This window comes from Cajanus cajan, chromosome 5, assembly GCF_000230855.2.
Source record: "Cajanus cajan strain Asha chromosome 5, NIPB_CcT2T_4, whole genome shotgun sequence".
In the NCBI taxonomy this organism is placed as follows: Eukaryota; Viridiplantae; Streptophyta; class Magnoliopsida; order Fabales; family Fabaceae; genus Cajanus; species Cajanus cajan.
This window is the reverse complement of record NC_138521.1, coordinates 8052044-8077139: the sequence shown is the minus strand read 5'-3', so window position 1 is coordinate 8077139 and position 25096 is coordinate 8052044. Positions and strand designations below refer to the sequence as shown.

General features: G+C 32.4%; 2 protein-coding genes and 1 long non-coding RNA gene across 5 annotated transcripts; 2 read left to right on the top strand and 1 right to left on the bottom strand.

Moving 5' to 3' along the window:
- Positions 1 to 7147: 7147 nt before the first annotated feature.
- LOC109789125 (two-component response regulator-like APRR9) lies at positions 7148 to 12298 on the top strand. 3 transcript variants are annotated; one of them, XM_083074870.1, is made up of 9 exons: positions 7450 to 7583; positions 7868 to 7941; positions 8476 to 8637; positions 8928 to 9058; positions 9195 to 9341; positions 9626 to 9791; positions 9886 to 10300; positions 11014 to 11764; positions 11914 to 12298. In XM_083074870.1, exons 3-9 carry the CDS (start codon positions 8601 to 8603, stop codon positions 12025 to 12027), a joined length of 1761 nt encoding a protein of 586 aa, XP_082930996.1. In that variant the 5' UTR covers positions 7450 to 7583; positions 7868 to 7941; positions 8476 to 8600; the 3' UTR covers positions 12028 to 12298. The 3 variants fall into 3 exon arrangements, with proteins under 3 accessions (XP_020203596.2, XP_020203595.2, XP_082930996.1); XM_020348007.3 differs by lacking the exon at positions 7868 to 7941 and having other exon boundaries at positions 7148 to 7583; positions 9683 to 9791; XM_020348006.3 differs by lacking the exon at positions 7868 to 7941 and having other exon boundaries at positions 7149 to 7583.
- On the bottom strand, positions 11013 to 13413 carry LOC145958212 (uncharacterized). Its single transcript, XR_014433860.1, has 2 exons — positions 12963 to 13413; positions 11013 to 12850 (listed from the first exon to the last, which is right to left on the bottom strand). It is a non-coding gene; the product is annotated as an uncharacterized LOC145958212 (long non-coding RNA).
- A 9536-nt stretch (positions 13414 to 22949) lies between these two features.
- On the top strand, positions 22950 to 24316 carry LOC109789133 (NDR1/HIN1-like protein 12). The gene has a single exon (XM_020348017.3). It carries the CDS (start codon positions 23144 to 23146, stop codon positions 23885 to 23887), a length of 744 nt encoding a protein of 247 aa, XP_020203606.1. The 5' UTR covers positions 22950 to 23143; the 3' UTR covers positions 23888 to 24316.
- The last annotated feature ends 780 nt before the right edge of the window (positions 24317 to 25096 follow it).

Here is a 25096-nt window from a genome sequence, read left to right as displayed (position 1 = left end):
TTAATTGATTTCCTAATTTTGTGTTAACTTTATATATATATATATATATATATATATATATATATAAATTACATCTTTTATTAAAAATGATTATATTTAAATTAAATTAAATTGTAATTAACAACATGTTATAGTCGTTACATTTCGAAGAATTCTCAAATAGTAAAGAATTTACTAACATGCTAAAGGTTATACATTTACTTCTAACAGAAAAACAATATACATATGTACGTAACATGTAAAATAAAAAGGAAATCAGTTTTATGAGTATAAAATAAGTATATAAATATATACACACACAATAAACTAGAGAAGCAAACTATATGACTTAAGGATGTTGGTTAATTAAGCACAACTATATGATCAGAAAAGTAGTCGTAAACTACTTCACCAATCAAAACAAGGCTCATTAGCAGCTCCACCAGTTCTCTTTAACTAATCATGTAGTGCTACCATGAAAATCATTATCATCGTAGACCATATCACATGGAAAATAACAATGGTAAGTTAGATTTCAAAATATACTGGTATAAGAATAAAACATCTATACTACTCACACACATGTAAACCTTCAAACCAACAACACTTCAAGGTTAACATCATACAACGGTGAACGATTCTTAAAACAACAATTAGTTTGAAAGCTACACACCAAATAGTTAGACTCACACTAAGTAATTATTATACAGTAAGATGTTCAACCAATGAATATGTACACACTAATCAACAACACAAAATATGCATACACCTCAACTAATACATCATCACGCATTCACCTATAGAGATATCCTAATATACTTGAGTAGTCTAAGTGACTTATCCTACCGAATTAATCTTGATCGTTTTTACGCAATATGCACCAATTGGACCCATAACTAAAATGGGATACCAATAGGGATGGCAACGAGGCAGGTGAGTATGGGTCTCTCTATGCCCACCTTCATCCTCGCTCTCATACCTTATATTCATCCTTGTCCCCATACCAATGGGTATGTAATTTGTATCTTCATTCTCATGTCGGGAATCGAGTATACTCTTACCTACTTTGTACCCATCCAAAAATTAATTAAATATAATTTTTTGAAAAAAAAGCAAGAATTTCAACATAAAATAATAATTTCAAAATTATATTAATTAAACTTTATTTGACATAAATTAAAAATAGAGTAAAAATTATGTAAGTTTTAAGTAAATTATAAAGAAAAATTAAATATTTATAAATTTTAAGCCGATACAAGTACGAGGCAGGTGTGTATATTTCCATCCTCATCCTCATACCCAATTTAATAAATCGAGTACCTATACCCATAGTCGATCAAACCGAATATCCTTTCGTCGAGGTCGGGGCAGGTTCAAGCATTACCCACGGGTATGAGTTTACTTCTCATCCCTAGATATCAATCCCTCATATGATTTCTCATGTGCTGCCACTTATACTAGGAAAATTTGTTTCCATAATCAAAATTAGTATAGTTGGGTATGAAGTTAGAGGAAAAACATATAGAAGGGGGGTTGAATATGTGTGTGTGAAGGTTTCAAGAAATCTTTCCGCATAAAAGCCTTTTGTATGTTTCATATTGACGTTTTCAAACTCAAGATGCATCTCACGTTTACTTTTAATATAATATTTAAAAGAGTTTTGTGTTGCAAGTTTTATCGTTTGCACGAGAGCAAGTTTCTTGCAATAATAAGTTAAACAAGAGATGTTTTCCGTCTGAAAGCTGTTGTAGTGTGAAATAAGCAGTGAGTAAGATTTTCAGTATGAAATACCAAAGGAGTAAATTTGCGTCTGATAAGAGTAAAGCAATGCAAAGAGTTTTATACTGGTTCGCTCTGATTGAGCTACGTCCAGTCTCCTTCAATTGAAGGGTTCTACTAGATTTTCAATTAAGTACAAGTATTATCACCACTTCTGGTTTGTCGAGTATTGTCGATCACTTCTGGCCCGCCAACTTCACTTGTCAAGGCTAATATTCTTTGTTCAGCCTCTTCAGGCTCTTAGTGAGTGTTTTCAACCACTCTTGGTTCCTGAGTATTATCAACCACTCCTGGTTCGCCAACTTCATTCATTGGCGCTAGTATTCTTTGTTCAACCTCTTCAGGCTCTTAGTGAGGATTCTTTGACAAGCCTCTCCAGGCTTATACAAGTATTCTTTCCCTAGCCTCTTCAGGCTTTACAAATGATAGATAATTTGTCGAGTGTGTGGTTTACTCTCACAGAGAGGATACAAAGATTTACTACACTCACTAAGGTTTATGTTTCTAAGTTACACTTAGAACTCCTTAGTCTACAGATATAAATACAATATTGTACATTTGACTATGTATGCTTTGTCTCTAATTTCGTTGCTTCTTGGGCTTGGAATCACTCTTCGCCAGCCATTCCAGGTTTGGATTCATGACATACTTATAGCCTCTGTACAATTTTCCTATTGCAAGTGTCCGTTGAAGCAAAATGTAGTCGTTTATGACTAGTTTGATTTCTCTTTTAATGCACTTGATTTTGCATTAAATGTTGCTTCTTGTTTATAGACATTGCGTGAAGTCTTCTAAGTTTTTGTTAGTTACAGTGTTTGACTTTAACTGTGACCTAGAAATTTCTTGTCCTTTTTTTTGGTCATCGTAACTGCAAAGGCGTTGTCTTTATTTGAAAAAGTAATGTACTTTTTCTGACACACGCGTGCTTTGACTTTTGGGCTTGCATTTCTTCTTCTTCTTCTTTTCCTTCCAGCACGTGATCATATTGAGAGCTCTTTGTATGATTGTAGACGATGCCTGAATTGTCTCTTGAGACTTGATTCTTCAAATGCTTGCATGACAGTCTTCGTCTGTGTCTGGTAGTCCATGTGCATCTCAAGACTTGATCTTCGTCTGAGCATTTGTCATCAATGCTTTGAATTCCTTTGGTCTGGTCAATATTGTAGATGGACAGACTTCATTTTCGTCTGGAATGCTTTTTAGTCTGTGCTGTCCTTCGTTTGATATGTAGTTGACTTTCGTCTGATTCTTGACTAGCCTTCATATGAATCCTTATGTTGCGCTTTATGTTGTGCTTGACACACCTACGTCTGGTATTTGATACAACATCGTCTGGTGCTCATGTCGTATTTCATCTTGCATTTGACTCTACTTCGTCTGACCGTCATGTTGTGCTTTGCCTTAACTAATCTTCGTCTGGTACTTGAGGAAGTTTCATCTGTGGTTTGTATGGACTTCTTCTCGTTCTTAAATGTGCTTCGTTTGAAGCTTGATCATTTTCCTTCTTGTGTTAGACTTGGCTTCGTTTGACCTTTCTATCTGATACTTGAAGCTTTCCTTCCTTTATCTTGGTTCTAGTATAAGAAGTGGCACATGCTCTGTTCTTCAACTTGCCTATACTTATATTTTTCTGAAACACTAATACACATGTGAGAAATAAAAATATGTATTATATTTGTCTAATTCAAAACTTTGCTGGGAATTGCTTCGTCTGACTTAACAGGGTATAGGTGTATCACGACCTTGACATGCATTACCAAGTCACATATGGAGTTAGCCCACTAATTATTTGCAAGGAATCATACAACCTTTGTAGTAATCAGTTAAAAGTGATGGCCCTCGACTTCATACATTACTCCACATTGACCAAGAACATAGACGAGACTCAACAAAATCCACTCCAAGAGTTTCACACCTACATAGGGATGATTTTCAACCATTTGCCTCCTAGAGCACCAAAACAAGATTTCCTATATGGGATCTTCAACTTTCTAAACGACACTTTCTTCTCTAGTCCTGAGTAAATCAACATGTTTTAATGTTCACAACATTTTTAACATCAACACCTCAACATACATCTTCTATACACATTATCCCATATCAATGCATATAAAGATCAAATCACATAATCATGTATAACATACTTAACACCTCAACCAAGAATAACATATCAATGCTTAACAATTCATCCAAGTATAACATAACAATGCTCAACAATTCATTCAATAATAGCATGTCAATATTTATTCAACACTCTAACCATGCAATTTATAACATATTAATCATATAAAGCATATCAATGTTCATCACCGTTTCATTTATATAAATATAGCATACCAATGCTTATTACCATTATTCTACATATTCATCATCATTTAGCCTTAAAATAACTCCAACAATAAGTGGTCAACACCCAACTCATCCATAAGTAAACAACCAACTCAATCAGAACAAAAAAAAATTGACTGAGTCTCTACACTGAACATGGAATCTCACGCTCAACCTCAGGCTTCCAAATAGTTATATAATGAAAATTTTAATTTCTCACACTAAGTGTGGAATCTCACTCTCAGCCTCAACCACCCAAAGGCACATGCACTCTCATACTAAGGGTGAAAACTCAAGCTCAACCTTAGTCTTTTAGATGCTCAGCCTCAAAACTCAGAATTTTTAGCGTCAATGAAGAACATCTCAAACAACCATGAGCACCATATAACCTCCAAATCCTCTCAACTTATGCAATAATCCATGCATGAAGGCCTAAAATCTCATAAAAAAATGAGAATACACATGCATGAATCAACAACACCTAAAAAATTCATCAATTTCTCAACTTTTCACCAAGAACACCAAAACCCTCAAATCCTCATGCCACCCAATTTTATTTGATGAACACATCCATAAATCTCAAGGGAATTCAAGCAACATGTACAATAAGGGTTGGGTTTTAATTTCCCTTACCTTGATTCCGAGCTTCCAAAGTGAGGAGAGGAAGAAGGAGAAAAGAGAAAAAGGAAGAGAATAACTCCAAACTCTAAGAAAGCTTCATACAAAATCCACTTTAATTTTTGACCTCAAGTACTCTAAATGTTCCTAGCAACAAGAACTATAACAGTAATGCTCTTGAAAATCGAAGGGAATTCGAAGAAGAAGACTTCAAAAAATGTAGTTTATCCACCAACCTAGTATTACAAAAATATTATAAATGACAAATCTCTAATCCAATTAAATAAGATCATTATTGATGATAATTTTCTTAAAAAAATATTTAATTCAACTGCATACATCATACTTAAAATTAAAATAATTAATTATTCAATTAAAATAACATCATGAGACGGTTAATATATATGTGTGATATATTATTTATCATAAATTGATTTATAAAATTGTTCATTGATATATGTGTAAATAATTATCCATGAATTGATTTTTATGAAAATGAATGTAAGGAGGGAAACGTGAATTGTTGAGTGGATAAGATTTAATATGAAAAATAATCCAAAGATTGACACGTGAAACTTTATTATTTGAGAACATTATAGTTTATACTTATATATATTATTGCAAATTATAGATGTGTGTCCGAAAATTCATCTACAAAAATGATTGTCCACTCTATCGTGCTTGTACACACGTTTATAAATTTTATAAAGAAACATATACACATAAAATTTGCAAAATTTATCAATATAGATTTTAGACCTATATATACAAATTATACGTTTTAAGGGAATAATTAAATAATTTATAAAACAAAATTATATATATTTTTCGAAGAAAAAACGGACACTTCATGTCTCTTTATGTAATTAGCATGCAATTATGAGAGATGATAAAAGTTAAAAAGGTAATGAGAATGTAAAATCATTTTGAAAGTGGATTTTACTTGTAATTAGCGGTACAATTTTTTTTTATATGAATACAATAATGATGTAACTTATCATATTTAATGAATAAAATAGTGTAAAAAAATATAGAAACAAAAGGTGAATATTGCTTCAAGAATATTTATTTACCAAAGCTATTATAATAGTTTTCAGAGTAATGATAATATAAATTAACATGGTGTGAGATAACTTTGTCAAGTAAATTTAATTTTAATATATTATTTAATTTTTGAATTTTTTTTAATATTTTAATTAAGTTTCTAAATTAAAAAAAAAACTAATTAGGTCATTTATTTATTATATTTTTACAAATTTAATTTTAATAGTTAAAAATTTATTTATAATTCATAAATTTTATAAAATATTTTAATATATTCATATTTAGACAACTAAATTTAAATATTATTATGTGTCATGTTTATGTGTATAAAAAATATTTGTGAAATTTCATGAGTTATTAATAATTTTCTAATCTTAACGACCAAATTACAAATATATAAAAAGATGAAAGAATTAAGACAAAATTTCAATTCAAGGATCTAATTCAAAATTTTAAAAGATTTAGAGAGCAAATGATATATAAACCTCATGTCGATATTTATGCGTATAATGAAAAATCTATGCAACTTCATAATAAGAGCAATAACTAAAGAATAAATAAGTAAATTTTTTTATTGAAAATTATAATAAAATTATGCAAAAATCAATATGCATATAGATATTTTTTTAAAACATTAATTAATTAGGTAAAAAATAATTAAATGAAAAAAGTTAATATAAGAGATGTTAAGCTAGCTTAAAAAAATAGATTAAATTACTAATAAATTTAATATTTTAAATTTAATTAATTAATACTTAAAAAATATAATTTAATTAACTAATTTTATAATTAAGAATAAATGTAGTATTTCTTATCCGGTGGGCATTGATTAGTATTTTCCAAAATCTATTAGAAAAAGTCAAATCCTTATGGTATATTTACGTAAACTTCTTTTAAAAGATAAAATAAGAAGAAAAAGTAATACGATAAACTTTTTTATAAGTTAATATATATTTTTTTTATCAAAGAAAACACCGAGAGAATCTCGAAAGTTTGTAACCCTAAATATCAAATATAAGTATTTAAAAAAAAAAAATTAGTCCATAGCTTCATGACGTTAATACCAGGTTAAAAAATATTGATAATAAAATAAATGAATGTGGAAGGAAAAAAAAAATAGAATTAAATCTGACAGGCTCCACGTGTGAGTGTGTACACCACAAGATGAAAGTATAGTAAAATAAAAAAGGCGATATTACTGTGCAAGAAAAATATCGGGAAGACAGAAGGCGTAAGAAGAACACGTGTCCATGTGGGTCCCATGGATGCGTGGGAGAAGATCACTTGGAACGCTGCATATTAAAAAAATGGATGGCGGAAAATGTGCCACGTCATGAGGGGGTAGCGATGGAGCTTTTGACGATCCATTGAGATTTTGATGGGAAGATATTTTTATCGATTTTCGCGGTTGTGGGCAAAAGCTGGTTGGCAGAGGAAGTGAATCAGAATCGGAAGGGGGCGGTTTCCACTTTCCATACCCTTACGATATCTTTCTCTCTCAATTTTATTATTATTGGTCAGAGAGGATGGGCTCAACTTCACACGCTCTCTCTTTTTCTCTTCTTCCTCTGCCGCCATCAGTTGTCACAATCGATTAGGGTTCTTCTTCTTCTTTTTCCGTTGTGGAAATTGGTCCGAAGCATGTTAGTGTTCGAGAATGGCTGAGTTGAACGGTGCCATGGAGGAGCAGAAGGTCACCAACAACGATCGCTTTGCGGAGGTGGTTCGCTGGGAGAGGTTTCTGCCTCGGATGGTTCTCAGAGTGCTGCTTGTTGAAGCTGATCATTCCACTCGTCATATCATCACTGCGCTTCTTCGCAAATGCAGTTACTCAGGTTCTTCTTCTTCTTCTTCTTCTCCTTCTCACCATGTTCTTTTCGTCGGTTTCGTTTCTTTTTCGGATAATGTTTGGTGCATTGTTTTCTTTAATTGCGAATATTTATATCTAAATTATACTCGTGGAATTATGCTACGTTGATAACTGCGGTAGCATCTAGAGGTTGCTTCTATTTGATTTTCCACGTGTTGGATTTCATCATCATCAGTTACGTTACTTATGAAGCTCAACGTGCCGCTAATTTTTATTTTTTTTTAATCTGAAACTGATACGGTTTTGCAGTTATGATGACTTATGACTTGAGCGTAGGAGAAATGAGAATATCCGTTATCTTTCATCGATAGATTTATTTGTCGGTATGTTTACAGTGTTTTGTTCTAAACAAGACGCGATGAACCTGATTATCGGAACTGTAATTTTAGTGTTTTTTTAAGTAAGGTAAAAGTAAATTTGGTAACATATTTCAGATCCTAAACCCTGCAATTACCGGACCGTTGGATAAAGATGGACAGATCATGTTTTATCATAGTAAATCAAGTTTAAAACAAATTATAAAATTAAGCGGTCCAATTTTCATACAGCGGTTGTAAATGGTCTTATTGTGTGAATACGTCGAAACTTGACTGCATTGAATCCGGTTCTAACATGTTTCAATAATCCAATTGTTTTAATTTTTCCACTTTCCTTGTATATAGTGTATTTATTTGCCCCATATTTTGGGAGATCCGGGAAGGAATGTTTTGTAATGTTAATGATATAACATTTTGCAGTAATGTTGGTATCTTTGGTTGGAATATCACACAAAGATTTTTTTTTTAATTGATAATGCAAAACGTTGTGGAAGGTCCAATTTAAGCTTGACATTAATGGTAATTTTTTTATTGATGTAGTTATTGCGGTTCCTGATGGATTAAAGGCATGGGAAACGTTGAAGAGGAAGGCGCCTGATCTAGATCTAATATTAACAGAAGTGGAGTTGCCCGCGATATCTGGATTTGCACTTCTTTCTTTAATTATGGAGCATGACACTTGTAAAAACATTCCTGTCATAAGTATGCTGACTTGTTACTGTGTATTTGTATTTTTGATCTATGTATAAAATTTTCCATAAACATTTATAGGAGAAGAAAATAAGATAAGTATTTCCAAAATTGAAATTAATTTATATGTAAGCAGCATATTTGTAAAAGCTAATTTTGATTTTTGGAGAAATTAATTTTACTTTTTTATTTTATATTTTTTCATAAAAGTGTTGATGGAGAATTTTTATTCAACCAGACCCTTAATCTAGATGTTAGATACAAATGGCTTATGGCTAAGGTTTATTCTCATGGGTGTGCAGTGATGTCTTCTCATGATTCAGTTAGCATGGTGTTGAAATGCATGTTAAAAGGGGCGGTTGATTTTCTTATAAAACCCATTCGGAGGAATGAGCTTCGGAACTTGTGGCAACATGTATGGAGAAGGCACGCTGTATGTCATATTTTTCATTCTTTTTGTAGAGATAATTTTTTGTATTTTTTTTTTCATCTTTTATGTGGTTTGCTATTTTAGCATATATTTACTTGTTCCTTTTTAATTTCCTCTCTGCTGTATATTATTTATCCAGATAACGGCTCCTACTCATAATACAACATTTTCACCGAAAAAGCTTCAAACTGCCTCAGAAGACAATTCTGCAAGCAATAAATCCAGTGGTTTTGTGGCTTCCTCAAAGAAAAACAACGAATGCAGCGAGAGATTAAGTGAGGCTCAAGTAAGTTTCACTGCCTCAATTTTGCCAAATTTGTCTTATAACACATTGCTTAGACTTCAGTGTGTTGAGTGTGAAGTGATTGGCTTTTAATTTAGTTAAATTTATTTCTGAAACTCGATCGACTTTTGTCACTCAGTGCTTGGCTTGAGTAACATAAAGACATGCAACTTAAAATCTGTTGCACAATGCACTTACAAAACCACTTTGCTTGCGGAAAATATTCTTTTTAGTTTCGCTTCGTGAAATTTCACACAGAAACTACAAGTTTGGTAACTCTTGTGCAGAGTACTTGTACATCGCCAATTTTGGAAGCTGAGAGTACATATGTGGATAATATGCAGGACGCATACCAGCTGAAGAGTTCTAAGTTGAGCAAAATTGATATGGTGAAGCATGAAGAGTTTACCGAATTTGAAAGGGAATCAGCCAAGCATAATGACGATACAGGAGGTAGCAAATTTCATTTTACACTTTGATTAAAAATGTTTTTATCTTGTTTTTATGTATTGACAATTGTGTCGTTTTATAAAAACATTTAATGCAGATAAGTCAATTACTATTGTAACAGAGGCTGCATGGTGCGACAAAACTTTTGAATTGACAGATTTAACACTAGAACAAGACCATGGTTGTGCTGAATCTGAAAACAAGGATGAAATTTTAAAATCTGAGTCAGGAAGAGATAATCCTAGTAGTAGTACTGAAATACATGGATGCAGTGATGAACGGGTAGAACCTTCTAATGGAGCTATTGACTTGATTGCCACATTTGGGAATCCTTCAAAGCACCCTGATGAAAACTGTTGTCTCAAAGATGGTAATACAATCAAGTTTGATTGTGATGCACAATTGGAACTTTCTTTAAAAAGTGATTTTCCTGGCGGCTCATGTAAACAAGCAAGCGAAGCAACTGAAGAATCTCCAAGATTGAACCATTCAAATACTTCTGCCTTTTCTTGGTGAGTTTAGTGTTTCCTTGTGAGAATTTTAGTTCTTAAATGATATCTCTACCAAAACCAGATGCCATGCAATATTTCCTCTGACAACAACATTAAAAAAAAAAAAAAAAATTAATCAGCAGAACAGAAGGAAGTTCTTCATGGAATTTTTGTTATTTTATTTTTAATCGGTGCTTTCATGTCTTTTGTCAGTCTTGTTTATGTTGTTCTATATGTAGGATTAGCATTGGTGAAAGCTGAATAAATGGTGACTTGGACGGAAACATAATTTTGAGAGCCTGGGTTGATAATCTATGGAAGTATCCAAATAATGGTAGATATAGTTATGCACCTAAAATTTAAAGACTGGTGGAGAGACCACATATATGTGGGTGTTTTCGTGCAGTCATCGCAATAAGAGGAATTCTTCAAAGAGACTTTGTTAATAACCAATTGAGATTGTTTCGTTTAAGTTTATAGATCAGATCATCTCTATGTAAAACCATACAGGTTTGGCCTTTTTTTGTTTAACATTAAATTTCTGCACTCGTGGTTCCCCCTCCCTCCACCACCCAAAAATAAAGGCCATGTTTTCATCTTGGATGATGAGAAATCAGTATGCAGTCTTTCGTTCTAAAGTTTTCTTCCTATTGACCCATTCAAAAAATCAACGTGCAATAATTCACTGTGATTACACAAATTTTCTGACAATAGGTGACAATTTTTATATGCAGGTATACAAATAGTAAATCGTTGCAGCCTCTTTTTCCAACACCGACAATTGCATCTGCTAAAGTAAACAACCCCAATTGGGATTCTCACGAATCCTATAAACTATCTGTAATTACTTCTGGAAATGGTTGTCAGTATGGTGGCTCTAATCAGAATCTGGAGAATATGATCAGTACAGTCATTGGTCAGAATGGACAAGTTAAGCCAAAATTATCAAACAGTCAATGTGGACTCTTACCTGTTTCAGGGGTTATTTCCAATCTTAATTCCAAGGGACATGGTAATGTTTTCCCTTCTGTGTTCTATGCACAACCTGGCTTTCATCCCATGTGGAATCCGAAACCAGTCTGCCAGAATGAGAGTTCTCCCTTTCCCACTAGTAACTCCTCCCAGTCCAATCCTGAAAGTAACAATTCAGATCAACATCCTGAAAGTCCCAAATGTCTTAATCAAAATGTAAAGGATAATAATGATTCGGATCATGCAAGGCATGATTCTCCTGCTGCTGAGCGTAGTTTATGCCATGAAACTGCAAATCATGTTAGTATTAGTGCATATGGAAGCATGGAGAGTGCAAACGATGGAAATGCTACTTCAGCTATAGTATCCAATAACAACCCGGAAGGTTTCAGTGATAGTGGTTGCCATAATTATGATGGATTCAGAGTGACAGATTCTCATCACTCCAGTCAAAGAGAAGCGGCTCTGACCAAGTTTCGACTGAAGAGGAAAGAAAGATGCTTCGAGAAAAAGGTATTATAACCAGACTAATACTGTTTAGTGAAAAGCTACTTTAAAATTATTTATGGTAAATTTATATCTATGATTGTAGTTGGCTTGAAAACTCCCATAGCATGTTGCGCTAAAGATCTTATTGATAAGTGTTCTAATTTCTTGTACAGGTTCGATATCAAAATCGGAAGAGACTGGCAGAGCAACGGCCTCGGGTCAAAGGGCAGTTTGTACGCCAAGTACACAATGATCATCCAGTCGCCGAGGCTGGTGGTGATTCATGAAATTTGTTCTTTTTAGGTTACCTGTTGTATTAAATTACAGCTGACTTTAACACTGATTGCATCAACAAGGATTAGTTGTAGGGTGATGTCTGTGTGTGTTGGTGGAATCTGTTTATCTTGAAGCATTAGGCAAGAGTAGGCCAGTAAGGAGATAGGTAAAGGGTAGTGTTAAACATTCCAAATGTTTTCTCATGGCTTTATATTTGTACTGCCGCTTACAAATTTAGGATTGTAATTATTTAGTGGAATTGGTTTTGGTTTTACCTGTGTATATGTTTTCTTGGTTGAATACTAATATATATGGGTCTGTAATTTACATAAGGCTGTAGGCTTCGGTTTGAAAATTTCACTCGAGAACCTCTGGTTATGCAATTGAACGATCTTTCTTTGCATTCGGTATTTGAGCATTGTTTTAAACTCACCATGTATTTGTCCTATGCCATCTATTTCAATTCTCAATTGTTACCGATACTAATGTTCTTTCAAAGATTGCATACCTGGATGTAAGAAGCTAATGGCCCCTGAAGTCTCCATGTTATTTTGAAGAAGGTGGTAGAGTATCTAAATTATGCTTTTTAATACTGTTATGGTATCAAAGCTTTGTCCTCGTCTCTGATGAAGAGGATGCTGAACGTTTGGGTGCGGCTGCAGATACATCAATATTGAAGAGTGGTCCTTGATGAAACCATCGAGGGACTACTTCCACAGGAAAAGCATCAATAATGCACTTGTGGGACACTCTTATGTCTAGGATGATGTGGGACTGGAAGACGCATGGTCCAAACTCCTTATAGGATTTTGATTAAACAAGTGTAATATTGAACTGCAGACACGTTAGCAGTAATCAGCACATATCCCTTGCATTTCATGCAGTAACATTATAATTTCAAATTTATCCATGCGTCCGTGAAAGGGATCAAATCGAGCCACATCACCTTTTGCTATTCTGTCTGGTTCTTCATCCTTGGCATCTTCTATCTTCGGGTACATTCTGTCACTCCTGACTCCACTTTTTTATTTTTTGCTTATTTGTGTGAGTAAAATAAAATAAAATCACCATTCACCACTTGTGTTTCACATTTTAGGGTTCTTTGGAGAAAAGAAAAGGGCATTACTAGTTTTCCAATCAATTTACCAACATGAGCAAGCAGTGAACTTTTGGCTTGGCTCCACGAGTTTTATCAGGTTTGATTAGACTGTTGGGAGCAAATAACAAAATACAGCCAGAAAGCTAGTAGGGATGCTTACCCGTGAAGATGTTATAGGGGCCATCTGACTTGAACAGATAACCTTTAACTCTGCGTGGCTCAAGCGGTATGTGAGATAGAGCTATCTTACCACTTTCGCGTCTAACTTATACAGCGGGGAAACTTGATAAAACAAATATATATTAACTTCGATTCTATATATAACATCTGATCATCTAAGACTAAAAAAATACTCAATTTTATTCATAATAATAAATGGCTTATTCATATATCTTCAAATCACTAATCAAAGTGCATATCTCATTATTTATCTTTTCTAATTAATATTTATTTTTTCCTAATTAATTAATGTGTATATTTTTAAAAAGTTGATAATTAGTATTTTTTTATTAAATTAAGAAAACATACTTTAATTAGAGATATTTTAATCTAAAAATAATTAATATATAAAATAATATGAGTTAGATTTTATATAAAAGAATAAATAATTGTTATATGATAAGTATTATAAATAGAAATTGAGGTATTACATTAACTTTTACTTCTCATAATGAGATTGATTATTATTTTTGGGGCTAAAAGATATGATTTTGTAGCTTTCTTTTTATAGGATAATTGTCAAATAGTTATACTTATGTACTTTAAACATTTTATTTGGTTGTAACAACATATAGATTTAAAATATACATCGATCACCAACAATAATAGAATAGTTGAAAATCGACATTTATAGTGGAAATAATAAATTTTATAATCTAACTTTTAAGAATTTTTCAAATTATTTTTAGCTATTGAAAAACAAACTGATTTTTTTTTAAATAATTTTCTTTTCTAAAAAATGCATAATAATTATAAATTTTTGTGGCATACATATTAAATTTTTTAAAAGCACAATTAAATGTCCTTAATGTGACTTGTGTTACCCTTCAAAACAATTAATGCTCCAATTACCTGGTAAATTTTTTTACTCATTAAAATTATAATGATAATGTTTGAGTTCAAATTTAAGACTATATGTATTTTATCTGGTTTCTACCACTAGGTTTACTCTAGGAGTTCATTATCATATAGATGTAATGTCTACAAGAAAATGAAATAAATTATTTTTTGCCTTGTCTTATTCCTTTCAATTAAAAAATAATATTTTATTAAAAGAAATCTTTTAAATAGAAAAATTTTGAATTTTTTTTCTTAGGTGTTATATATTAATTGAGAGACAACAAAGGGGACATGCAAAAGAGTTAAGTTATTTGATTTCTTCGAACATATTAAAATAATTTGTCTCCTTATTGCTCCAATTAATAAAGACTCATCTTTAAAAAGATTCTTTTTCAAATAATATCTTGCTCTTCTACTTTTTTTAATGTTAGGTATTATTTTTCAATTAAAAAGACACGGAAGGAAACATAAAAAGGGACTGGTGATTTGATTTCACAATGTCAAGCGGGTTAAAATTTGTCTCATTTTTTTCATTTTCTTGTTTCTCATATATTTTTTAAATATTAAACATTGTATTATTATTTTTTGTTTGTGGTGTTTTTCATTGGAGTATCAAAGAACATATAAAAAGATTTGTTTGTGATGTTGGCCCATAATGGGGATTCTGAAACATCAATAGGACATCTCCCATCAAGGGGAAAAACAAATCATTAGAATAGATTTAATATTACTTTGAATCTGAAACCTTAAAGAGTAAAAGCATTTTTAATGCAATTGCTTAACTTGATTTAATATTATATTGTTTAACTCGAATGTTTGATAGACTATAAAATTTATATACTCCTCTGTTTTTTATTATTAGAAAAAAATTTATTAATTTTATGTTAATTATTAACATTAAATTTTAATATTTCTATAATATTCTTTTTAAATTGTCTTTGTTATAAATGTAAAAAGAAAAAATAATTGAAAGGTTATGTATTAAAGGAGAAATATTTTTTTTTTAAAATATCATTAATGATGTCAAAGTAATTAAATTTGTTTATATTTAAGAAAAAAAAACATTTTTTCTTCTTATAATAGAAAGAAGAGGGAGTATCAATTATATTAAAATAAATTTAAATAAAAATATAAGACTACATTATTCATTTGGTTCTTTTATTTATTTATTTTTATTTTTATTTTTATTTAGTTTATAAGTTAATTTAATCTCATTTTTATTTAATTAATGTTAATGTTTAATTTTTCTTAATCTGATTTAACGGTGGATACTTGCATCATGATATGAGATATTTATTGTATTTTTTTAATGGGTTTTAGTAAAGAAAAAAAAAATCTTGTATTGGAGTGAAAATGTTTGATTCTTAGAGTTTGGGCTAGGATGTTGTCGTTGTTCATGGTGCCTCAGGGTCAAAACGTTTCATGCCTTGCTCTTCCTCCATTCCAAAAATGCACTGTATAGATCCATGTGAGCAAATAATGCACTGTCGCTTGAGCTCTTCTGTCATTGTGATCACAGTGGCAGTGGATAAGGGAGATGCAAAGTTTTATGGTGCGGTAGGGTGCAACAGTTCAATCACCTTTTAAGGTTTTGCACCGTTGGATGGTTGTAATGTGGATTCATGAAAAAGGTAGATGGAGGCGGCATTTTGACCACTATAAATAAAAAAGAAAATAAAATTTCAAAAAAAAATTAAAAAAAAAACTATTTACCGAAATAAATAATTTTGGACATGTAGGAGTGAGAAGAGTGTGAAAACGTCAAAGTGGTTGACGTTTTTCTTACACTGTGCATGCAGGATCCGTGTTGGAAAATGTAAGTGGGGAAGGCGTCACACTGGGTGACGTTTTTTAACTGTTCATCCTTTTTCAGAAGCACAGTTTCAGTGGCTGCACAGTTTCAGTGACTCAGGGAATCAGAATAAAACGCACTGTTCATGGCAGTTTGACCGGTACGAAAGGTGCTTAAAAAACGTCAACACAGGTGACGATTTCAGCATAAAAAATAAACAAAGAAAACGTCAACTATGGTGACGTTTTTAGTTCATATACGTTGCCCCCTTCCTTCTTAAATAATGTGAAAGTGAAAGTTAAAGAGTAGACTAACAGAGAAGGAGAAACGAAGAGAAGGAAAAGGTGTGAACGAACTGAAGCTAACGAAAAACGAAGAGAAGGAAGAAAAGAGGTAATTTTAACTATTTTGAAAGCTTTGGACGTTGTTATTTCGTGCAGGTTTTTGGTAGTCAATGATTCTGGGACGGCCCGTTCTGAACCAGTTAGTGTGTGTTAAATTTGTAACCGAAACGGCCGTTCTGGGAGCAGAACGGCCCGTTGTGGTTTCAGAACGGTCCGTTCTGAAACCACAACGGGCCGTTCTGAAACCACAACGGGCCGTTCTGAAACCACAACGGGCCGTTCTGAAACCACAACGGCCTGTTCTGGTTTCAGCCATTTTATTGCCATTTTTTTGTGTTATATAAATTAAATTATTCGAAATTAAGTGTAATAATTTATGTTTGTGTGATTTTAATTATATAATATTGATGTGCCAACAATATCAACAACAATATATAATTCTATCATACTCATATGACTTTGCTGTTGAAAATTATCAAACATGCATGCAACATCTTCATCGTCACCAATTTCTACAGCTAGATAAAAAACAGGATTCACACAATGCAAATATCTGCAAGTAATGCTGGAAACAATTTGGTTATGATGCAATTTCAACTTCACATGAATTTTTTTCTTCAAAGATTTAAAATCCAATCCACGATTTACACGAATTGTTTTCGTGTCACCTGTAAAAATACAACCTTGCTCGTTGTTAATTCTACTACCATTATAATATAATAAGCAAATGAAAGACATTTTCAAAATAAAAATAAAAATATGCAAAATCAATATACGAATATGATGATAATAAAGAGAAGAGTAGCAGAACTATAATAACATCAGAAGACTTATAGAATGCATAATGGTCGAAGCTAGCAACTCATTCATCTATATATAACAAAATTTCTGAATGATAAACGTTATCTCTGATGACGTTTTCATGGTCAACGAAACAGTCCCTGCTGGTTCAGAGAGAGGCGCATTAGGTTCAGATAGGTTCAGAGAGAGTAGGTTCAGAGAGGGCAACTGAAAACGTCAGTACCAGTGATGTTTTCAGTTGAGTCAAAAACAACTGAAAACGTCAATACCCCTGACGTTTTAAGTGTAATTTTTTGCCCAACTGAAAACATCACTACCGGTGACGTTTTTAGTTGTTTTTTCCCACGTGAACAGTGTAGTGAATAGTACAAACTCGCCACTCACGTCGACGCTTTCCACAAATCGTCACTCATCTTGACGCTTTCTTCATCCTACGTGTCCAAAATTATTTATTTTGGTAAATAGTTTTTTTATTAATTTATTTTAGAAATTTTGTTTTTTTTATTTATTTATTCTGGTGCTTATAGGCTACCTAGTTCTTTTGAATAAACCAACCAAACGCCATGTTAACATCTCATAACGCAATTTAATTTAATATAAATTGAAAATAAATAAATACATAAAATGAGTAAATAAATAATTTAGCCAAAATATAAAGATATGAAATTCACTAAAATAAATTAAGATTCTAAACTTATATTATCATGTGATGCTCAATTTATTCATTTTCATTTAATCTGGGACTTCTTCAAACTTAACTCTTTTAAACAATTTTTCTCTTGAGATATACACGAAACCTTTCGTCTCGGTTACTCTCCTCAAACGAAAACTTTTTTTTTTTTTCTTTCTTTTTTTCATTAACTAGACACTCTACCAAACTCCACGTCATTGACCCACACTTGACACTTCCAACGGGAGACAAGTGATTTTATTATTTTCAATACATAAAAATCATTTGTTCTTTTTTGTTTTCAGGTTGTTATGTTTATACATTTCCTTTTTCTTATTACAATTCACCTTCGTACCTTTTATTTCCACTCTTTATTCCATGACATCATTTATTATAGTGTTTTCCATTAATTTCGTTAAATAGATTCTTTTTATTCTAACTAACAATTTATAGACTTTTAACTTAAATGTGATTTTTCGGGAAACTCATTTTATTATTTAATTATTATATATATCTATAAATAATTTAATCATTATTGTATAAGTTTACATCAAATTCAATATAGTGACAAATTGATCAATACATATACTTCAATCAAAGAGATCATATTATGAAGAACTAAAATAAGAATTTAAAAAATAAAAGTATAACTATATTATATTATATCACAATAAAAGAAAAAAAAAAGTGATTAGAAAACATATCAAAATTTCACGAAACCGGAAGTTATTGATGAAAGTAGACAAATTGATATACAAAGAGTTTGTGTAAAGTGTTTATGACCCCTAACAATGACAATATTTGAGTATTTAAAGAAAAACATTACAATGGCTAGTAAATGTGGGTTATACATGTGTATAACTCTCTAATAACTACTAAAAATTGAAAATAATTACTTTAAGTCTTTTTCGACACTATAAAAAAAAAAATTAACTTGATAGAATCTCCTTTCTTCACTTTCTTTGATCGACAAAACTTCGATCCTTATATTTTGATTAAGTCAAAAAATTACAAATAATAAATGCCCCATAAATTTTTTTCTCAAAATTTGTTAGAACAAGTATTTTTTATATTACATCTTAAAATTATTTCCTAGATTATTTTTGAACTTTAATCTAACTTCTTTCACATGATTTTATAGGAAAATCCCTACATTAAATGCTCCTAACACCAAATTAACCTCATCAAAAAGAGATTTTCAGCCGATTGATAATGACTTTGGTGGCTTACAAATATTTTATAAATATTTTATATAAAATCAAATAATGATTTTCCTTTATCTCCTAAAAAATCCATTCATTTTTATTTTAAATTCCAAATATTTGTTTTTATCCGAAAACCTAATATAAATCAAAATATTACTTGAGATTGTTCATACTTTCATATCTTCCTTTTGAAAAACTTATTGAGTTTCTTGCTCTTCTTAAGAATGGCATCTTCTTCCACTTTTGCTTCAACATGCATTCTAGTGACTGCCTATATTCCTTTTCAAATACCTTCTACTCCAGTTCCACCATTAGTAGAAAAAGACAAGCTAAACATGATTGATGGGACCAAATCGCCCCTTTTCCTAATCTTGAAGATGAAAGTTTCAAACTTTTTTATTCCCAAGCACTCATTCCTTTCCCTCTTGAAGATGGAATGTAGTGATTAGTTTGGACCAAGCATAATCTTGTACTACCTAATAATTTCTCAATTTGAGAGGTAGCTATAAAACAATGTACACAAAATAGAATAATCTTTTATATTATCAGTTTAAATAAGTTATCATATTAATATTGTCCCCACAAATTTATTTTATGTGACTATATATTATTTTCACAACCTCAAATTTATGAATTCATCACTAGTCATGTCTATTAATTTCTCCCTCTCTCTCTCCCTCTCTCTATTAAGATAAAGAATGATCCCCTAAATTCAGAGTTTTAATGTTAACAAACAAAATATTTTTTATAAAAGAAATATTTACGAAAATATCTTTGAAATGTATATTTGAAAGGCTTATTAGATGAAGTGTAAGCCATAGATCATTTGTTAGATGATTGTTAATCAAATGAAACATACATTCCATCTTATATACATTAAATATTTATAATTTATTAAGACTAATAACAAAGTTTGCTTTGAATGTTTCATTCCTTAACCGACTAAATCAAAAGCATCTTGGAACTCACAAATCTGTTAAAGGGAAGAACCATGCTTTCCTTCAAAAGCCAAATCCCTAAAATCATGGAGAAAAGTAGATAAAGTCACTACTATAACTGTTATGCACTGACATTGCTTTTACAAGCTCCGTTTGATATAAAAAATTGATAAGTAGCTTCCTTGATCAAATAAGAGATATTATTTGGTGAAATGTATTTAATGCTCCCATTAAATGTATCAAACGGTTACCTACCACCATAAAGGAAGATGATGAAAATAGACGAAACAAACTTGTGAACAACGGTCATCTTCTCCAAACTACTATATAAGAAGATTCCAAGCTTAAGAAGAAAAAAAAGATATAATTAATTTACCCGAGAAACACCAATTGTAATTGATACATATACATTTGTACAGAAACACTCTCTAAAAATCTATTATTTCTTGTATATATCCATTACTATGTAATTGGTTGTATATCATCTAAGTGATACGAACACAACATTTGAGTAACCTTTATAACCATTGTTATAAGGTTGAATCTAGAGAAATTTGTTAGTAAGAGAATACTTATTTTGAACTTGGAGAGACTTGTCTATAAAAGAATACTTATTTTGGGCCTAAAGAGGCTTAACTATAAAACTAATACTTGGTTGTTAAGCCTGGAAAGGCTTGTTGTTAAAAGAATACTTGGATAGTTGCTTGAAGAGACAAACCAAAGAATATATACTTAGGGTTGAGCAAAAAATGATTTGTTAAAAGAATACTTGTAACTTCAAGAAATTTAGTGAAACTCAATCTAGTTGGATTGAGAACTAAATATAGTCTCAATGGTTGAAGCGAATCAGTATAAAAATACTCAATGTTCCATTTGAGTTTTCTTCTTGCTTCATCTGACTAGTGTTACTACTTCACTGTAGACAATGTGCAGGTTTTTGATATACATTATTTAACTCGATCCCTTCTAGTATTTATCTTTACTCCACTCTCTCTCTTATCTTTCTCCACCTTGTATCCATACACCCTAAATTTGGGGTGTACGATGTACCTCTAGTTTATTTTTCTTTCTTCTCCGATCAATTAAAAATTGGCAAGTCATTATGTATGGCAACGGGGCGGGATGGAATGGATAAGGGTTTCACTATCCCCATCCTCATCCCAATTCCTGTAATATATACTCATCCTTGTCCCCATACGCGACGGGTATGAGATTTAGAAATTCCTTTGGTACAAGTTCTATTTAGAGGGTATCCATGCCTCTTCTAATTAAGATCATTTAAATGATGTTATGTGTGATTTTTATTATATTTATTATTTTATAAGTAAGTTTTAATTTTTGTAGATTAGTCCTTCATTAATTTATTACATTAAAACTAAAACCAATCATATAAAAGGTTTAAGGTTGCTGGGAAACTCCGTTAGCATGAGTTGCATATTGAGGAGAGAGTCGATTCGATGCTTGACATCGTACCTGCGAGAGGTTACGACTTATTCTACAACACAATCATCACCTTAGATCTCCAAATTCAACTTGTAGACAACAACAACTCCCACTCCTTCATGTTTTTCGCACCCACGGACGCCTCCCTCTTCGTGCTCGACATGACTCAAATAGCATCGTCTTACACCGACACACTTCGTCTCCACGATGTCCCTCGTCGCCTCTCCCTCATGCACCGCCTCCTCCTGACGACTACACGCTCCCCACGCTCTCCTCCCTCAACCCCGCCGCCAACTCATGCGCCACTCTCCCTCCGCCATCGTTGTCAGAGGCGTCAATGTCGTTTCCCCAACCTTTTTTTTAGTCGCAACATCATCTTCCACGACCTTATAGGAGTTCTCAGTCTTAGATCTAACAATTCTCCTTCGCTTTCGTCGATTCCCTGTTAGAAAGAAATATTTTGAATGAAATTAAAAAGTCAAAGATATGTAAGTAATGTAGGATTATTCTCTAAAATGTAATAAATTAATGAAGAGTTAATCTGCAAAAACTAAAACTTGCTTATAAATTAATAAGTCTAATAAAAATCACATGTGACACCATTTAAATAGTCCTAGTTAAAGGGGGTATTGATACCTTCTAAATAGAACTTGCACAAAAGGAATTGTTATGAGATTTGTGTTCTCATTCTCATCCCTGTCGAGTATTAAATATATTCGTATCTGTCCAACAATTAATTAAATACTTTTTTATAAAAGAAATATTGAGAAAAACAATATTTTCAATATAGAATAATAATTAAAAATTACATTAATTAAGTTTCATTTTACATGAATTTAAAATAGAGTAAGAATTACATAAATGTCAAATAAAATTTTTTTAAAATAAATTAAGCTTCTAAAAAAATTAAAGTGAATCAGATATGTGTATACCCACTCCACCCCTTGTATCCTATTTAATAAATTGGTTATTATATATATTCCATCAAATCGATATTTCTCGTCAAAGTTAGATAAATTCAAATAATTTTACACATACAAATTCAGTTGTCATCCCTATAGTTGATTAAAAAATTTGCCCCGTTCAAATGGTAACATTTGGAATTTAATTGTTGAGGTGTGTTTAATTTGGGGTGACGAAGGAATTAATGAATTGAAGCACTTAGAGGAGAAGTCAATGCAAATGCAACCGGGTGCTGATGCATGCAGATCTTGTTTACATCATCCATCCACATTTAAGTTTCTTATGTGGTGCATCATCATTGCTCTCTTTTGTTGTCATTTTTTCACGTATTATTAACTCAACCTCATTACTTCACACAACTGTTTTATATACCGACCTTACTCCCGCTACTAGAACCATGTTAGTGGTTTATGTATCAAGTTATCTAACATTTTACACCGATGTAAATGATTCACATAGTTAATTTACGGCTTTCTCATTCACATTACACCAGTAAAAGCAAAGAAAGAAAAAGAAGCTTGAATAAAGACAAAGCAAGGCATAAAACAGGAAAAAGTAAAACACATATAGCATCAATGATCAACCATAGATCTATAAAAAAAAAACTAAAACAACCCACAAACACACTTATACTTGGATTCCAAGTTTCCCCGTTTATTCCATCCAAAGTACCATATAGATTTCCTTTCACTTTATCACTACCTTGTTCACTATATCCACAACCCACCACTTCTAGCTGTCACAACACAACACAACAACACTCACATACACAACACAACACAACCCCTTTAACTAGAGATCAACGACTCCTCCATGGAAGAAGAAATGCAGATACAACAACAAGAAGACCACGACCCTAACCCTAATTACCGCAACCCTAACCCTCGTCATCACCAGCAATTCCGTTTCCCCGGCAAAGTCCCACCCCACCGCCACCACCAAGTTCACAACATGGACAAAAGCATCCCCTCTCGCTTCAAACCCAATGCTCCCAAACGCGAACACTGCATTTGCATCACCGTCTTCCTCATTCTACTCGGCGTCATAATCCTCGTCCTCTGGCTGGCCTACCACCCTTCCAAGCCGCGCTTCGCGGTGGCCAGCGCCGCCGTCTACGGCCTGAACGCCACCTCGCCGCCGCTGATCTCCATCGCCATGCAGTTCAACGTCCTCATAAGGAACCCTAACAGGCGCGTCTCCATCTACTTCGACAGGCTCTCCGCCTACGTGTCCTACAGAAACCAACCCATCACGCCGCGCGTGGTGCTCCCGCCGCTCTTCCTTGAGAAGCACGCCACCGTGTCTCTGGCGCCGGAGATCGGCGGCGTCCCCGTGCCCGTGTCGCCGGAGCTCTCCAACGGGTTGGCGATGGACGAGGCTTATGGGGTGGTGGCTGTGAAGCTGGTGCTTGTTGGAAGGTTGAGATGGAAAGCTGGTGACATAAACTCTGCACACTATGGCTTGTATGTCAAGTGTGACGTTATGATGGGTTTGAAGAAAGGTTTTGTGGGTCAGGTTCCTCTTCTTGGAGCCCCCGTTTGTGACGTCGATTCATGAAGCTCCTATATACCTATTCATATCGATCTCATAAATAAATACAATGTGTGCATTTTTAATTCTAAGAAAAAGTTCAGATGAGTTGGCTTTCTCAGCTCACCGAGATTAATTAGAGCAGGTTTCAAAGTTCAAAGAACGCTTACTACAAAAATACTTACCGTTGATTATCTAAAACCTTCACATTGGCACTGGCAATGAACACATTCAAGTGGGATATCAGCTCATTCCTTATTGATGGAACCAACCTTTGGTTCAATGTGTACACGTTGCATGTATCTTTATCATATTATTCATATTGCATTTTGATATTTTTGTCAAAAACCAGAAGTTATATATAGAAGTTGGATTTTGCTAGTTGTGTTTTGTGTTTGAGTGATGATGATATGTAAAAGAAGGTAGAGATTTTATTATTTGAAGTATTTTGAGTCACATTACAATGTCATGTTAATTTTGGATATAGAAAAATTAATCCAGAAATATGCATGAATTATGTATGCGTGTGTATGGCATGGCTATTTGGATTTTGGATTCACGTGCAATAATAATTTTTTAATCAGAAAATATAAATTCAAGAAAGAGGTTTATTAGACATGGGATCAAACTTGCCATCCTAGGTTCACATTTCATGATATGGTATGAGTTGACGTTTTTTTTTTTTTTTATGATGTAGGTTTGAGAACTTCGATTAATCACTAACTTGACTCAACAATATTTGTGATTTTTAATAAATTTAAATTAAATTGAGAATGTGTTTCTAATATTTTTTTAATATTATTGAATAAAAATACTAAAAACACACTTTTTAATATACCTGTTTGAATTTAGTCCCTTTAATTTATTGATTGAAATATATTATAAATCACAAAATTTATTGAGTTTCACCTTTTATGTAATGAATCTCTTTCACGATCTTATGGTTTTCAATAATTTTTTTATAAAAAAAAAAAGTTATGTAATGACATTGTAATTTTACAGTGTCATCCAATCACTACCTATCATATATGACAGATTGATTAATTTCTATAATAATTATTTTAAGAGTCATATTAACCATAAAAATATCTTACTATAATTTCTAGTTTTTGACCCTCCTCTCGTATTGGATAGCACAATGAGTGTGGGGGTTGGTGCAGAGGGGAATCAAAGTTTGGAGGAGTGGGATGTTGATGCAGCAAAGAAAGCATTGGTTGTCTTGTCTCTATCTTACTT

Excerpts from the sequence above, each read along its gene's own strand:
- LOC109789133 (XM_020348017.3), top strand. The coding sequence starts at position 23,144 with ATGGAAGAAGAAATGCAGATACAACAACAAGAAGACCACGACCCTAAC.
- LOC109789125 (XM_020348006.3), top strand. The coding sequence starts at position 7,406 with ATGGCTGAGTTGAACGGTGCCATGGAGGAGCAGAAGGTCACCAACAAC. Across the intron at positions 7,584-8,475 it reads TCGCAAATGCAGTTACTCAG|TTATTGCGGTTCCTGATGGA; the intron begins GTTCTTCTTCTT and ends TTATTGATGTAG. Across the intron at positions 11,765-11,913 it reads AAAGATGCTTCGAGAAAAAG|GTTCGATATCAAAATCGGAA; the intron begins GTATTATAACCA and ends TTTCTTGTACAG.